This window comes from Lytechinus pictus, unplaced genomic scaffold (assembly GCF_037042905.1).
Source record: "Lytechinus pictus isolate F3 Inbred unplaced genomic scaffold, Lp3.0 scaffold_20, whole genome shotgun sequence".
NCBI lineage: Eukaryota > Metazoa > Echinodermata > Echinoidea > Temnopleuroida > Toxopneustidae > Lytechinus > Lytechinus pictus.
Window position 1 is genome coordinate 9,778,934 of NW_026974141.1, and position 15,969 is coordinate 9,794,902.

At 36.0% G+C, this 15,969-nt stretch overlaps 1 protein-coding gene across 1 annotated transcript in view; it reads left to right on the top strand.

The window, feature by feature from the left end:
• The first annotated feature begins 9,370 nt into the window (after positions 1–9,370).
• The window catches only part of LOC129282853 (uncharacterized), a 44,129-nt gene continuing 37,530 nt past the window's right edge, over positions 9,371–15,969 (top strand). The window contains exons 1-2 of the mRNA XM_064115173.1: positions 9,371–9,451; positions 9,760–9,925. Coding sequence (XP_063971243.1) covers positions 9,371–9,451; positions 9,760–9,925 — 247 coding nt within the window. The remainder of the gene's footprint in view (positions 9,452–9,759; positions 9,926–15,969) is intronic.

The window sequence follows — 15,969 nt, forward strand, 5'->3', positions numbered from 1 at the left end:
ATTCAAGTGGATTTATATTGCAAGAATACACAGCCTAGAATGAATAGCCAATATGTTCTTCACTGGGGTCCGTATGACGATGGGCTAGCACAAGACCAATTATGGTAATAGACCGGTCATTTCAAATTACAATATAAATAGGTTGTTTTTTGTGTGTATGTGCATTGTCTACAATTGATTCTGAAATGTTTTATAGCAAGGTTAACTGAAATCCATTGCCACCGGGGACACCTGCATAATAAAGCATGATTTAATGGGTGAAGTGCATTGGGAAGATAATTATTTTGCTTATTATTGTATCATCCGATAAAACATATATCTGACTATGAATAAAAAGGATGTTCCCATCAAGTTTTGAAATTATTTAAGATAGTTTTATAGCATTGAAAACTTGTTTTACTTCATGAATGGGTGCTATGACGAAATGAACATATATAAACATGCGCCCACGAGATGCAAGCCGGGCTCAAGTGGCAATCCTAAACCATGACGTCAAAACGAATAACATGATTTCAAAAACGTAGTGAAGATTTATTACGGTTAATAAAACTTTGATATTGATTTTGAAAAAATCACATGCCACTTTGTTTTCTTTGAGGAAGAACTGACTGGTGAAAAATTTACTCATTAGCATATTCGATGGAATGTTAATGATCGAAGAATAAACTTGCATTTGCACGCAATGCTCCACAAAACGTCTTCGCATGCAGAGGGCAGACGGTCAGGAGCGATGGCGGTCGTAATGCTTAGTAAAGCTTCAATATCAATTTTTTTTTTATGCCACTGCTTTCTTTAACGAGGAAGGATTAATCGGTAAACATTTTACTCATAAGCAGATTGGATGGAATTTTAATGTTCGAATCATTATAAAATTGCATTTGCACGCAATCAACCCTCCCCAATACGTCGTCTCCTATAAGTTGTATCACAGGCAGATGAAAGAACATTTGCTTTCATTTCTTAAAACTGGCAATTTAGACGGGTCAATATATGGTTTGACCCGGAACAAATTGCAACAAATGATTTTTCAACGGTATTTTGTACTATTTGACCTCAGGAATAACATACTAAAAATCTACCAAAATCCGCATCCGGGAAAGTGGTTATTTTCAAGATGGCATCCAAGATGGCCGCCATTCACTAAAAATTGATATAACTCACTCATTATCCACCCTAGAATCCTATTTGGGTTCATATTCCATGGTCCAATGGGTAAAAAAAATTATTTATACAAGTTAGAGTGAATATTAGCACTCCAGGGTACCAGGAAAATCCAAGATGGCGCCCAAAATGGCTGCCGTAGTCTAGAAAATCCACAATTCATCTATTACTTACTTAAGTGGCTTTAATTTGGTTTCCATCTGATTGTTTTAATGATGAAGTAGTACGTCGGGGCAAGTTACAAGGACAGCCAGTGGTCTGGTGTGTCCAAAAATTCAAGATGGCTTCCAAAAATTGAGTTTAAAATGGCTGTTAATCCTTAAAATGGACATAGCTCATATCACATCCACCTGAGAGATATGATTTTGGTGTCTAGACCATGGTTTCAATGGTCAAATAATACATTGGGACAAGTTACAAGGACAGTCAGTGGTCCGGTATGTTCAAAAATCCAAGATGGCTTCCAAAAATGGAGTAAAAAATGCTGTTGCTACTTTAAAAAATCCCAACATAGTTTGTTCAATATCCGGGAATATGATTTTTTGTGCCTATACCATGGTTAAATGGGTCAAATAATAAATTGGGATAAGTTACAAGGACGATTGGTGGTCAAGTATGTCCAAAAGTCCACGGTGGCTTAAAAAATAGTATCAATTAGCCGTGAAGGTATTTAAAAATGGACATAGTTCATGTTTTATTCGTCAAGGGCTTATGATTTTGTTGCCTATATCATGGTTTCAAAAGGCAGAAAATTAGTTACAAGGACAGTCAGTGGTCCAGTATGTCAAAAATCCAAGATGGCTTCCAAAAATCGGAGTCTAAAATGACTGCTGTTACTTTTAAAATGGACATGGTTCACTTAAAATCCACCTAGGAGATATGATTTCGGTGTCCACACTATGGTTTCATGGTTAAAATAATACGTTTGGACTGGTTACATTGATATGCAGTTGTCCAGTTCGCCTAAAACACAAAAGGTTTTTTTTTAAAGGAATCTAAAACGACTCATATCATTCAATAGTGGTCAGAGTTCTACAATATTCATCTGCAAGAAATAATGTTGGTGTCTAAATTGTGGTATGAAGGGTCAAATTATACATTCGGACAAGTAAATAGGATGGTTAGTACTCCATTTTGTCAAATAATCCATGATGGATTCTAAAATTTCATCAAAATGGGTGCTGTTACCAACTCATGAAACAATATGATAACTTGTCCCCATGCATTTAAGTGTAGGCACCAATATTATTTCTAACAGGTAGATATTTTATGTAACAGTAGTCACTTTAGAACCCATTTTTTAAGTCAACTTGGATTTTAAGGCAAAATGGATAGCTGCATATCATGGTAACCAGTCCCAAAGTATTGTTTGGCCCTTGAAACCCTAGTGTAGACACCAAAATAATATCCCCATGGTGAATTTATAATGTTCTACATCCACTTTTAAGTAACAGCAGTCATTTAAGACCCCCATTTTTAAAGCCATCTTTGATTTTTGGACATACCTGACACCTGACTGTCCTTTCAACTTAACCCAATGTATTGCTTGACCCTGTAAACTCTAGTATAGACAGCAAAATCATACCTCCAAGGTGTATTTATAATAAACTATGCATACTTTTAAGTAGCAACAGTCAATTTACACCCCATTTTTTTTTTAACATACAGACGACTGACTGGTCTTGTAACTTACCCTAAAATGAGCTATGCCACTTTTAAGTATCAACAGCCATTTAAGAATCAAGTTTTGGAAGCCATATTGGATTTTTGGTCATACCAGACCACTGACTGGCCTTAAAACCTGTCCTTATGTATTATTTTGGCCCTGAAACCAGTGGTTTAGACACCAAAATTGCATCTCCCATGCCGATATGAAATAAGCTATGTCCGCTTTAAGTAGCAGCAGTCAATTTAGAATCAATTTTTGGAAGCCAACTTAGATTTTTTGACCGACCAGGCCACTGACTGTCCTTGTAACTTGCCCTAATGTATTAATTGATCCTTGAAACTAGTGGTTTAGACACCAAAATCACATTTCCAGGCTGATATGAAAGGAGCTTTGTCCGTTTTAAGTATCAGCAGCATATTTTTAATACCAATTTTGGACGCCATTTTCGATTTTTTTACATACCATACCATTGACTGTCCTTGTAACTTATCCTAATATATTATTTGACCCTTGAAACCAGTGGTTTAGACATCAAAATCTCATATCCCAGGCCAAAATGAAATGAGCTTTGTCCGCTTTAAGTATTAGCAGCCGTTTCAGAATCAATTTCTAGATTCCATCGAGGATTTTTGCACATACCAGACCACTGACTTTCCTTGTAACTTGTCCCAATGTATTATTTGACCCATTTAACCATGGTATAGACACAAAAATCATATTTCTGGACATTGAGCAAACTATGTCTGTTTTTTTTTAAGTAGCAACAGCAATTTTCGACTCCATTTTTGGAAGCCATCTTGGATTTTTGAACATACAGGACCACTGACCGTCCTTGTAACTTATCCCAATGTCTTATTTGACCATTGAAATCATGTTCTAGACACCAAAATCATTATGTCCCAGGCGGATATGAAATGAACTAGGTCCATTTTTATTATCAACAGCCATTTTAAACTCTATTTTTGGAAGCCATCTTGGATTTTTGGACACACCAGACCACTGGCTGTCCTTGTAACTTGTTTCAATGTACTATTTCACCCTTAAAACCATTGAATAAAAAAAAAAAAAAAATTTAGATGAATTGTGGATTTTCAGCCTACGGCAGCCATTTTGGGCGCCATCTTGGATTTGCCTGGTACACTGGAGGGCTTATAATTCATTCTAGCCTAAATCAATTTTTGTACCCCAGACCAGGGAATATGAACCGAAATAGTATTCTAGGGTGGATAATGTGTCAGTTGTATCCATTTTCAGTGAATGGCGGTCATCTTGGACGCCATCTTGAAAATAACCACTTTCCCGGATGCGGATTTTGGTAGATTTTTAGTATGTTATTCCTGAGGTCAAATAGTACAAAATACCGTTGAAAAATCATTTGTTGCAATTTGTTCCGGGTAAGGCTATTTTTGGTCGTATATTGACCCGTCTAATTATAAAACGTGGTGAAACGTATGCGGGAAAAGGAAGGAGCCATGGGCAGGTCATGAATACCAATTGCAATGTCGTCCTTCCTTGCTAGTCAATATATATATGTAAAACGATCCATCATTTGTGACTGCTCTGGTTCAAAACTGGACTCTGATAGTCCGTAATACCAATCGATATAAAATCCACAGGTTTGAAATGTAATTGGAATAGACTGTTCTACACTTCTTGGTCCCAGTCTTCCTGGGCTACTCGTCCGAAGCCGGCGATCATTTATCATCAGCTTCAAATCAAATTGGCCTACCTCAGATCACATTATTGTATCAATTTTACTAAAGTGCATCTATCAATGCTACGATTATAGCAAGTGTAACCATTAAATCTGCACGTATCCTTCATACTCATCCTATTACCTAGCATTCATCGGATGCCACAAACAAGGTGAAACGTTCGGAATGTTTGAGATATTTATGTAGGTCTGCGTAGCAGCACTCGTCTACTCGAATTGAAGGAGAGGTCGATTTATTGAGAAAATATTCCATGGCGCATTCCCCATTTGTTGAATGCATCGTTCAGCAAATGTCTCCTGGTCTTTAGCACGAACCATAGACACATTTAACACACTCCTAGAAGACTCGAATATATTGTGTGACGCAGTTTGTAGATTATAATATATATTGCACGTACATGAGGCAAATAGTGTCTGTTTGGACCTTAACTTCGAACAAGGAGATGTTTGGCAAATGTACCAAGGCCCGTAAGTAATCAAAATTATTATATAGTTTACGAAACTGAACAGAACCCTAGAAGGTTGATGAACTGAATAACCCGATAAATGACAGGACATGGTGAATAATATACTTTGATCAATAAAGTATCAAACTGGTGGAACATGCTCTGATTACAAGTAAGCTTGACTGATTTAATGGTTTGTTGTGTGGAATGCCTGATAGTCTTATTTCTAGGTTACAAAGAGTCCGAAATTCGTGTGCAGGACTTGTCTACCGTGTCCCAAAGTTCAGTTCCACTACACCTCTTCAAAGTGAACTTCACTGGTCGCCTGTACGTCAAATAATTTCATTCAAAATTATTTTAATTGTATATAAATCATTAATCTGTCAAGCACCACATTACATTACAAAATTACTCTAACTTAAAACCCAATCACACAGTCAAAGCTTGCGAGGTTCCACAGATAAAGTATTGTTCCAGATCCCATTTCATGAAGCAAAAGTCACACGTTGTGATCTTGCATTTGCACTTGATTCCCCCAAACTATGGAATAGCCTGCCAATTGACATAAGAAACTCTCCATCATTGACTCTCTTCAAATCAAAATTAAAAACATATCTCTTAAATAAAACAAATGATGTGTAGAAACAAGTAAAAAAAAAAAAAAGAGCTCTAAATATCAGATGCGCTATACAAATTAAAGTAGTATATATATATATAGTTTATTACATATATATATATAATAGATCCAGTTGATGCTATGTGTATCAAATGTTTAGTATAAGCCTCAGGTTTTCGACAATCCTTCGTCTTCTTCTGGAGTAAAACATTTGGTTGGCGAAAAGCATAAATATATGTGTTTTGTTATCAATTGAGCCTAAAATGTGAAAATTATGATATATACATGTGTATGCATATAAATGCATTTATTTGTTGTCATTCACAAATAAAACATCTGCCTTTAAACTATTTCTCCAATTATAGTTTAGCATGAATTCAGTATGTACATGTGCTGAATATTTATAAATTTTCTACTCCTGCTAATTGCCGACCTATTTTGAATGTCAGTGGCGACTTTGCAATCTAATATCAGTTACTGGTTCTCGATCACAGTGTGTCCGTGTCGTTGGCTTTAATCATTACACCACCGTGACCACGAAACCATTATGATAGTGTTTTATATGAAGCTCACATATAAGGCGTTAGGTTTCCTGTTCTATTGGTACGACTGGTCTCCGTCCAACTGGGCTAAGTTTATGTGGCAAGATGTGAAATATGTATTTAAACTTTGATTCAAGGAGGGTTAACTAGTTGGATGGAAGTCTTTATACATAGCGGCTCACGCGATTTGACCTACATGGATAGTAATGCTTATGGTATTGCGGACCACTAAAACTGCACGTATCGTTCATTGTCAAGTGTAGTTCAAGCATTCGTCGGATGCCACAAACCAGGTGAGACGTCTTACCATTGAACCGCTTACTTATAGCAGTAATTGCAATGAATTAATATATTTTTCAAAATTGCATCAAATGCACTGTTTCACTTTGAACAGAGCAATATTACGACGTAAACATGCTCACGGACCTCGTGAAAACCTATGTCTGAATCCGAATTGAGGTTAAGACTTTTCGATATGTAAAGCATTACAATGATGAAATGAGTTTCTTATCTTTACCACGTTTATGTATCGATATTTGCCAAGGTATATATGTAACGAGCCACCCCCAAACTCGCAATAAGTCGTCGAAAATTATTTATTTTTCAGTTTAAAAAACACATTAGAAGCTTTTGACGTGCAAAACAATAGTCATCAACCCAACACAAGCATCTGATTGGATGCTGAGGAAACTAACAGAGAGACTTAAAAATAAGAAGATAGATAGAAGAAAACAACGTTTCGAGTTATGAGTTCACTCAAGCGTCAGATAAGCAAAAAAATTGTGTCAAAGAAACCCTGTATCTTGTTTTCTGTTCATCTTTACAACTTGGAATTTCTACAATTTAAAGAAAAATAATTCCTTTTTTAGATAAGCTGTTTTGCATTTCTCTTTTATTTTTGAGAACCAAATCTCTATTTTCACTATTTGTGACTTTCCCGAGCGATATATTTCCCACTCTTGGGTTAGCTTGTCGCATAATAAATTATGATAGGTCTGTATAAAAACACCACCCTATATGAAGAAAACAATAATCATTAATCAAAAAAGTTTTATATTGTTCGATGTAAGAATGCATGAAGCAAAACGTAATGCAAATGGGCATATGGCAGGAGATTCACTCTGTTCTAATTGTTAGTGCCTCTTCAAATCTGATGTTTAGAAATTTTAGAGTTGGTGCTATGGACATTCATCATGCCGTACAGATCATTGGACCTAGCGAAGGCCGTGACTTCTTAAATGTGTTCGTTTTTCTTTACTATTTTACAATGTACCTATCGCAATAACAATTCAAATATGTGATTTCCATCATATTATAAGCTACCATTGTACGTCACAACTATCATAACCATTACTACTTGAAGGATAGGACTGCTGTGTCTATAAGATTCGTATAATTTCTAGAGACTAAAAGGGACTGCAATGCGACTATCATGTGAGCTGTGCTCGGCGCATGGTCTGGCCGATGCGGTACTTGCGAGCCGAAAGAAACAACAATGTGTCGGATATCTGAGGAGTCCATAAACATTATAAGAACCGATTATTAATAAGACTAAGTGTCCAAAATAGTGTACGTAAGACGTAAGATTAAACGGAAAAGCTAACCTTACGCTTGATCTAAGCTACCAGGTTAGGCCTAGAGATGTAGCTTAGTCCCGACGTGACGAAATAACGTCGTTAAAAGTAGGAGTGGAATAAGTATTGTTAGATCTAGCCGAACTAACTGTTAGTCTTAGTTAGATCTTGCCTCTTTGCGAGCATACTTAAGGGTTGAATACGGTTCATTTTTTACGTCTGTAATAAGTGTCCTTTCAATTCTTTCCAATAATGTGTTTATATTCAAACAAAACTTGATAAAATATTCGGGATAGAGCGTGCAGACTGCAGAAGTCAGAATACATATTGTTCCATCGATACCACATCAACTATTAGTGCACGCGTTTAATAAGCATGTAAATGGGTGAGTTGTTTTAAAATATGTGGCAAGTGGCTTTGGAAGAAAATCCGTAATTGCTGGGAAATTAGCAAAATAGGGACGGAATTCCATCAAATGTCGGGTATTTTTCCCAGAAATATTAATCCACTGTCCCATACATGTTTTTATGTGTCAATGATCATCAGAATGATCGATTTTCAGCTCAAATGTAATGATTTCACAAAGAAAAGTTCATTTCTATGTACCAGATCAAGATGTGTGATAAATGTGACAATTGACCTTGATTTTAAAGACTTTCTCAAGAAATAATTGTTTGCTGCAATTACTGTATTTTACCTTTAATCCTATCAAGAGTAGTGTGTTTTAGAAACAAACGAATTCGTTTGGCTAAATATTCAATACAAAATCAATGCAGCCTTGGCCCATATGGGGGCCCTCGCTTTGGAATTCTCTCCTTTCACAGATCCGCAAAAACAAATTCAAGTGCTCAAGACCTGTGGGTATTTTGATATTTGGCAGTTTTAACTGTGGAACGTCATTAACTGGGGTTGGGTAGAAAAACAGCCCCATAAAAAACAAATAGATAAAGATTGATAAATAAATGAAATAAGAATACAAATAAATATTTCAAATAAAAATACAAATAATATGAATACAAATAAACAAATATGCCAATAAAAGTAAATAATGAATAAATAAAATAACACATACTGATAAATACATTGATAAAAAGAAAATAAAATAAGGACCCCATTATGCCATATAATTGAAGTTTGCGCTGTTTGATTTATCATAGAGAGACCTACTTCCTAAATTAATGAATTCTTTTTTTTTCTATATTTCAAATGTAAAGGTCGTGGATTGTCCAAAGTCCAGGCGAAGTTTAAAAATTCTGGAGCGAGAAATCATTTCAAAGTTTTACTGAATATATAAATTCTTATTTTTGCAGATTAAATGTTTCTCATGTGATACGTACGTCTTTGCGATGGCTAATAGATCCGGATTTTTCATTCATTACTTTAATTTTCGGGGGAAAAATAACTTGGGACGTTTACAATACGTAGAAATGAATACTTATTTAGGAATTAGTCTCTGGAATCGGGAGTTGGGGCGATGATGAAGCTTTGGAATTACCTGTTCTACAATTACGTTTGGTCTTCGTCCAACTGGGCTAGCGTACTGAAGCCGTTGACAAACAGGAACCCAATTTTAGTTTAGGAAAAATGGAGATGGAAGTCTTCACGTATAGCAGCAATGTCGGTATGACCTACGTGTACAGCTGCGCTTATGGCATTGCGGACCAATAAAACTGCTCGTATGTTTCAGTGTCATACAGATGGCAAGCATTCGTCAGATGCAACAAACCAGGTGAGACGTTTTATAGAAATGGCTAAAACGTTATTGTTTATGCGACTGTTCACTCAACGAATACCTAGGATGAATATACAAAATTACAACGATAGCAAAAATGAGCTCAAAAATGAACATGAAAGGTTGTAATACATCAACCGAGAATATTATTCACGTATGTTGAATCTTGCATTTGTTCCATCGATAAATCTGTATCATCAGCTGTCCAGGGTAGAAGTAATGGTGACATTGAGTTCGCACATGATGTACAAGTCAAAAGCAGCCAATTGTGAAAGTAAAGCCTTCATGTCTTTATTTTGTATCAGGTGTTTGTGGTTGTATCTTTCATGGCAGTGGTGAATGGGATCGCCATGGCACGGGAATCAGCAGAAGAGCTAGATGCTGCATGTGTATCTGGAAGTCTGTTCCATATTGGGATGACTGGGGAAGAAACTAAAGCTATAGCTAATAGTCTTGTCTGCAGGGAAGTCGGTGGGAAGGAAGTGGATGCGTAAAAAAAGTCACGTAGTCGTGTTGAGATTGGTTGGATATCAGGTGGAAATGGAGTATCCACTGTGCCCGTGTTCACTTTGAAGAAGTTCTTACACTGGGAAAGTATTCTTCTGGAAAGTATTCTTTACATTCTTCTTGGGTCTTCCAAGCAAGTTGTAATATCGCATTTGTCATACTTGATGTTCTTCTGAAATCTTGGACTACAAAACGTGCTCCTTGTCTCTAGATGCCGAGTTGATATCTCTTTTTTGTGTGGCGATTCCATGCGCCTGATGCATATTCACCTTGAGGTCGCACTAGGGTCTTGTATGCAGCATTCCTTACTTTTCTGCTACATGAACATGAGCCAGTGTTTCTCTTGCGGATCCCGTATGGCATTTTTGTGTGTACTTTAAACCAAATGTATTTCTAGGTGGTTTAGTGTGTCAGAGCTCGGGGTATAGTACGCACATGGAGTATAGCACATTTCGAGACCAAGATGGGGCATTCAGAACGCGCCAAATTTACGCTTGGTGCATTGTTATTGCTTATAATGACATAAATGGAGCAGTTGCTCCTCATTGATTTCGAAAACTCTACAAAATACAACAAAAGCGTGCATGAAATATTCAATTTCACTGTAAAAAGTGAAATTGAACTGCCCCAATTACAAACTCGATCACGTCGATCCCTCGCTTCCAATAAACATTATCATTTTGTTCCTGTATATCAGATCCCTTAAAACATTGCTGTTCCTATCATTATGAACCCACATACAGAGCGTCCAGTTGTGACAACTTCGAAACTAAACGAAACGTCACAAACCTGATAGCATTATAATATTTTTATGAAATAATCATACCTTGTTACCACCATTGTCCTTTATCAGTGCTGTTGAAGGTCATTGACTGAATGCATTGTATTCATAATATTTATGCTGGTGTTGAGTGCAGCGTTTTACTAATTTAAACGAGAATTCTATCAAGATTATTACGTTTTATAAACTAATTGTTTCATTTGGCTTAATATTTGGCTTAACAAAGAGGGGTGGCTTTAGTCCATATGGGGGTCCTTGCTTTGAAACACACCCCTTTGACAGATCCGCAAAAGCAATTATTTTTAATTGCTCAAGAACTTAAGGTATTTTGATAATTTGCTGGATCTTTAATTATATGTCCTTTCGCATTTATTTTTTTGGATATGAAAGAACCACTTTTTGAACATTGACTTCGGCGGACCCCCCAAAAAAAAATTTAATAAATAAAGCATAGGAATACTTAAATAAATAAATAAATGATAATAACTCTAAATATAATGAAAATAATAATAATAACATGTAAAAACAAAAATAAAAATAAAAAAGTAAAATTACAAATAAGTAAACAACCAACCAACGAAAAGAAAAAATAATAGTAAAAGTAGTGTCACTGAAGGTATGTTTTGTGATATTTGCAGATTTAATACTTCTTATGTCATACATAAATGTAGGCCTATGTGATGGCTAATAAATTCGGATTTTCGCTTGAAAACACTTTACGAACAAAGATAACTTTGGACGATTACACTATTTAGGAATAAGTTATAAGTCTCTAGAATCGGAAGATATGGCGCTGATAAAGCGTTGTAATTACCTGTTCTACGATTATGATTGGTATCCGTCTCACTGGGCTATGGTACTAAAGTCGTTGACATACATGAACACAATTTTGATTCAGGAAATATGGTGATGGGAAGTCTTCACGTATAGCAGCAATGTCGCTATGACATACGTGTACAGCTGCGCTTATGGCATTGCGGACCACTAAAACTGCTCGTATGATTCAGTGTCATACAGATGGCAAGCATTCGTCAGATGCAAGAAACCAGGTGAGACGTTTTATTGAAATGGCATTAGCGAAATTGCAATTGAAAGGTTATTGTTTAAGCGACTGTTCACTCAACGGATACCTAAGATGATTAGATGCATATACAAAACAAGCACAATAACATAAATAAACTAGAACTGCAATCGTTTCAGAACGATGTGCATGCATTGACGCCAGTGAATTTCGAAAGATATTACTATAAGCAACCGATTAAAATATGAGACCAAAATTAATGAAAACGAGGAAGTTATGGCAATTCTACATTTTGCAAATTTTCAATAGAGGGTGCTATTTTCAAAAGTAATGGTCACTGATGCGTAAAAAAACAAATTAATTAAAAAACATGTTACCATTACCAAACCCTGAAAATGTCAGACCGAAATAATTGAAAACAAGAAAGTTATGGCAATTTTACTATTTTTGATTTTTCAATAGAGGGCGCTATTTTTTTAAGGTAATGGTCACTGATGCGTACAAAACATGTGGATTATGTGGAAAGATACAATTAGCATACCCTGGAAATATGACACCAAAATGAATGAGAACAATGAACTTATGACCATTTTAACATGTCTTTAGTTTGCAATAGAGGGCGCTATTTCTAAATGTAATGGTCACTGATGCGTAAAAAGAATGTGGATTTTGAAGGATGATATCATTAGCCAGCCCCGAAAATATAAGACCGAAATGAATGATAACAACAAAGTTATTGTCATTTTACTATTTGTTGACTTTGTAATAGAGGGTGCTATTTGTAAATTTAACGGACACTGATGCTGAATTGTTGAAAGGTGATACCATTAGTAAAACATAAAATATGAGACGGAAATGAATAAAAACAAGGAAGTTATGGCAATTTTACGATTTTCCTAATTGCATTTCAATAAATATGAACATTTTGAACGTAGACTAGGGCAAGAAGACGGCATTTTGAAGGGCAAGTCGTGGTATCTATACATGTATGAAAGAGCAACTCTTATACCCCTTTCATAAACCCATCCTCCAATTAGCCGCCTAAGAGTAATGCGGATAATTCAATAAAAATTGCGTTTACAAACTCCGAAAGTAATCCGCACTATTTTTACGAGCGACCGTCCTGAAAAAGGCGGATAATCGTCATGGCAACCGCACACACCCCCTACGATGGTTTTGTTGGAAAAGGGTGACCTTGTGACCGCACCATGGCAATTATCCGCATTACTTTGGATTGCGTTCATAAAGTCAAAGTCTGGTCCCGATGCCGCTATTATGCAGATAATTGCAGCATCAAAATAATGCGGATAACTCTGGTCCTCCTCCGATTTTACGACCAAATTATGCTGCTATTAGCCGCATAATTGGGTTTATGAAAGGGGTATTAAACAATCTACTGCAATTTGTTAGAAGTCGGTAGCATGCAGGATGCGGGAGTTAGGACAAGATTAGTAATGGTGCAAATTAACTTGAAATGGACAAAATGGCGCCTACACTGTCATGCATAAATGATTTTAGAAAATGAAATAGGAGGTACACGATAATGCATCATGGACAACATGTCTACCAAATCGGAATGAATTTGGATGAGAAACGGAGGCAGGGGAGGACTAACAAAAATTGCATGTTAATCAAAGTGGATTTTGGTACATTTTGCCTTCCATAGGAAGTTACATTCTCGAATCAAACAGATTTCGTCCATTTTAGACCATATAGCTGCTCATACGTTAAGTTCGTTTTGCCTGAAACCGATGCCATAGACATTGTGTACAATTATGTGGATAATGTGTGCATTGTGAGCAGTATACCATGTGTTCAGATTGACTTATCTTGAAATATTATGTTGTAACCTATGTCGTATTTGGTATCACTGGAAAGAGCATTCCAATGCGGTGACATTGATACAAATTTTATGCAATCAATAGACCGGAAGTAAATGCCATATAAAGAAATACATTAAAAATGAAAGTTTTGCACAATAATTTTAAGCTGACGTCAGTTTTTTGTCAGTTTCTGTTACAAAAGGTTGACGAACGGTTGAAGTATATATCAATACTCATATTTATTTATTTATTTATTTATTTATGTCTGATATTTTGACAGGGTAGCCCATTCACCAATAAGTAGTGGTCTTCCATGGGGCCCTGAATAACAATTAAAATATTTACAAAATGCATAATGTATGTACAGAATGTTACAGCATTAAGATTCACATAAGGATTTGAATGTAAAACGAAACATTTACAAACTTAGCAGCAAACAAAACGCAGACGGGCACTCGTTTGACGTAAAATAAAATATCAATAAATCAAATTAACTGAGAAGGACATCTTAAAAATACTGATAATATACACCAAATCATCAAGGTCATGCTAACACAAAATAAGTACAACAGTGGATGTTCCGCAAGTTATTTATAAATTACAAGTTCTTTTAAACATTCTCTTAAATGAAATGACAGAAGGAGATGTTCTAATTGAATTATCAAGCTTATTCCATTCAAATATTGAAGATACGATTGGACTACACTTATAACAATCAGTGCAAAACTTGGGCACGCGTAAATATCATCTGTCTCTCTGTCTGGTATGATGTTCATGTACATCATATCTGCCAAGTTAGAAAGAATAAGCTTCAATAATAAGGAAATAAGAGCAAGTTGAAGTTGTGCTGGCATTATAGTGCATTTTTGCATACTTTGCTGATTTTCGGGAGAATTTTTCAGATATATCGTCAGTGATAGGGTATATTTTTCTCCAAATGGCATGAAAGGGCATATTTTGAACACCCTAAATTCAAAAACAGGTACGGGTTTGGCCATGCCTGACGCAATGACGAGCATTCAAAGGTAAGCTTTTTTGAAACTTTAGAGGGCGCTCTTTCAATAACGAATGAACAGTGATGCGTAAAAACTGACTGGTATGTATGATTTGGTACCGTAATCAATTCCTAAAAAATATGATCTCAAAATGAATAAAAACAAGAAAGTTATGGCCATTTTACGATTTTTTGAAGAAAGGCTAATTCGGATTTGAATTTAGGGTATGAAGATAACATTTTAAAAGGTCAGGTTATGCATCGCAGATGATGGAGCAACTCTTTGACTATCTATAGGAATTTGTTAGAAGTCTGTAGCATGCAGGATACGGGAGTTTGGACGGGATTAGGAATGGTATGCAAATGGACTTGAAATTTAAAAAATGGCGCCTTCACGGTCATGCATGAGTGATTTTGGAAAATGAAATATAAGGTGCACAACTAGGTATGCTGGAGACAATGCCTGCCAAAATTGGATGAATTTGGATGAGGGACGTGGCCTGGGCAGAGTTAACAAACTCTATGTGTTAAGTGAATGGGGTTTTGGGCAAAAGAAGAAGAAGATTGCGGAATAGGAATACGGAACAACAACAATACATTGTCGCCATTGATGGCGTCAATGCAATTAACGTACATGGATGTTTTTTTTTTTTATATTAGTCACGTATCTTGAATCTTGAATTTGTTGCACCGATAAATCTATATCATCAGCGTCTAGGGTGGAAGTACTTAATTTATATTTACTTCATGTAGAAATAACATTTGTATTTTTACATTAAACAGTTAAAGGACGTGGCAGTTTACTTACATTGCAGAACTCAGCCATGAATTTCTTGCCAAGTTCAGCTGCCTCTGCATTATCACAATTGGCCTTCGTCTTCATGGTCTTGGTATGCAGTTTGAGGATGTCCTTTCAAGGATCATCTGAGCTGCTTGCTGCGTCCACATCTTTTGGAATGTCAGTTTAGTGAGAAGAAGTCCAAGTAAACTCTCTTGCTTTGGGTTTATCCTATGATTATTCTTTATCAGTTTAAGTTGCCGAAAACCCTATCAATAGCAGCATTCGAAGAGGGAAACGATAACAACACACCGATGACTTTGTTCAGATTTTGATACACATTATTTCCATAGACATCGCGTTGACTGAACTCAGTTTTCCAGCATTCAATCACAGCCATGGTGTCATTCAATGTAGGATTCAGAGTGCATCCTCCATTCACTGTCCACTTCTTGTTTTACTGCCACTCTTTTACAATTGGGCAAATGATTGTACGGTAAAATTGGGGTTCAGGCATTGCAGGAAGTCAAGTTCATGTAGGTTATTTATAAAACCTCTATTGTATTTTACAGACACGTTCAATGAAAAATTTCTTGCAATGGATTTTTAAG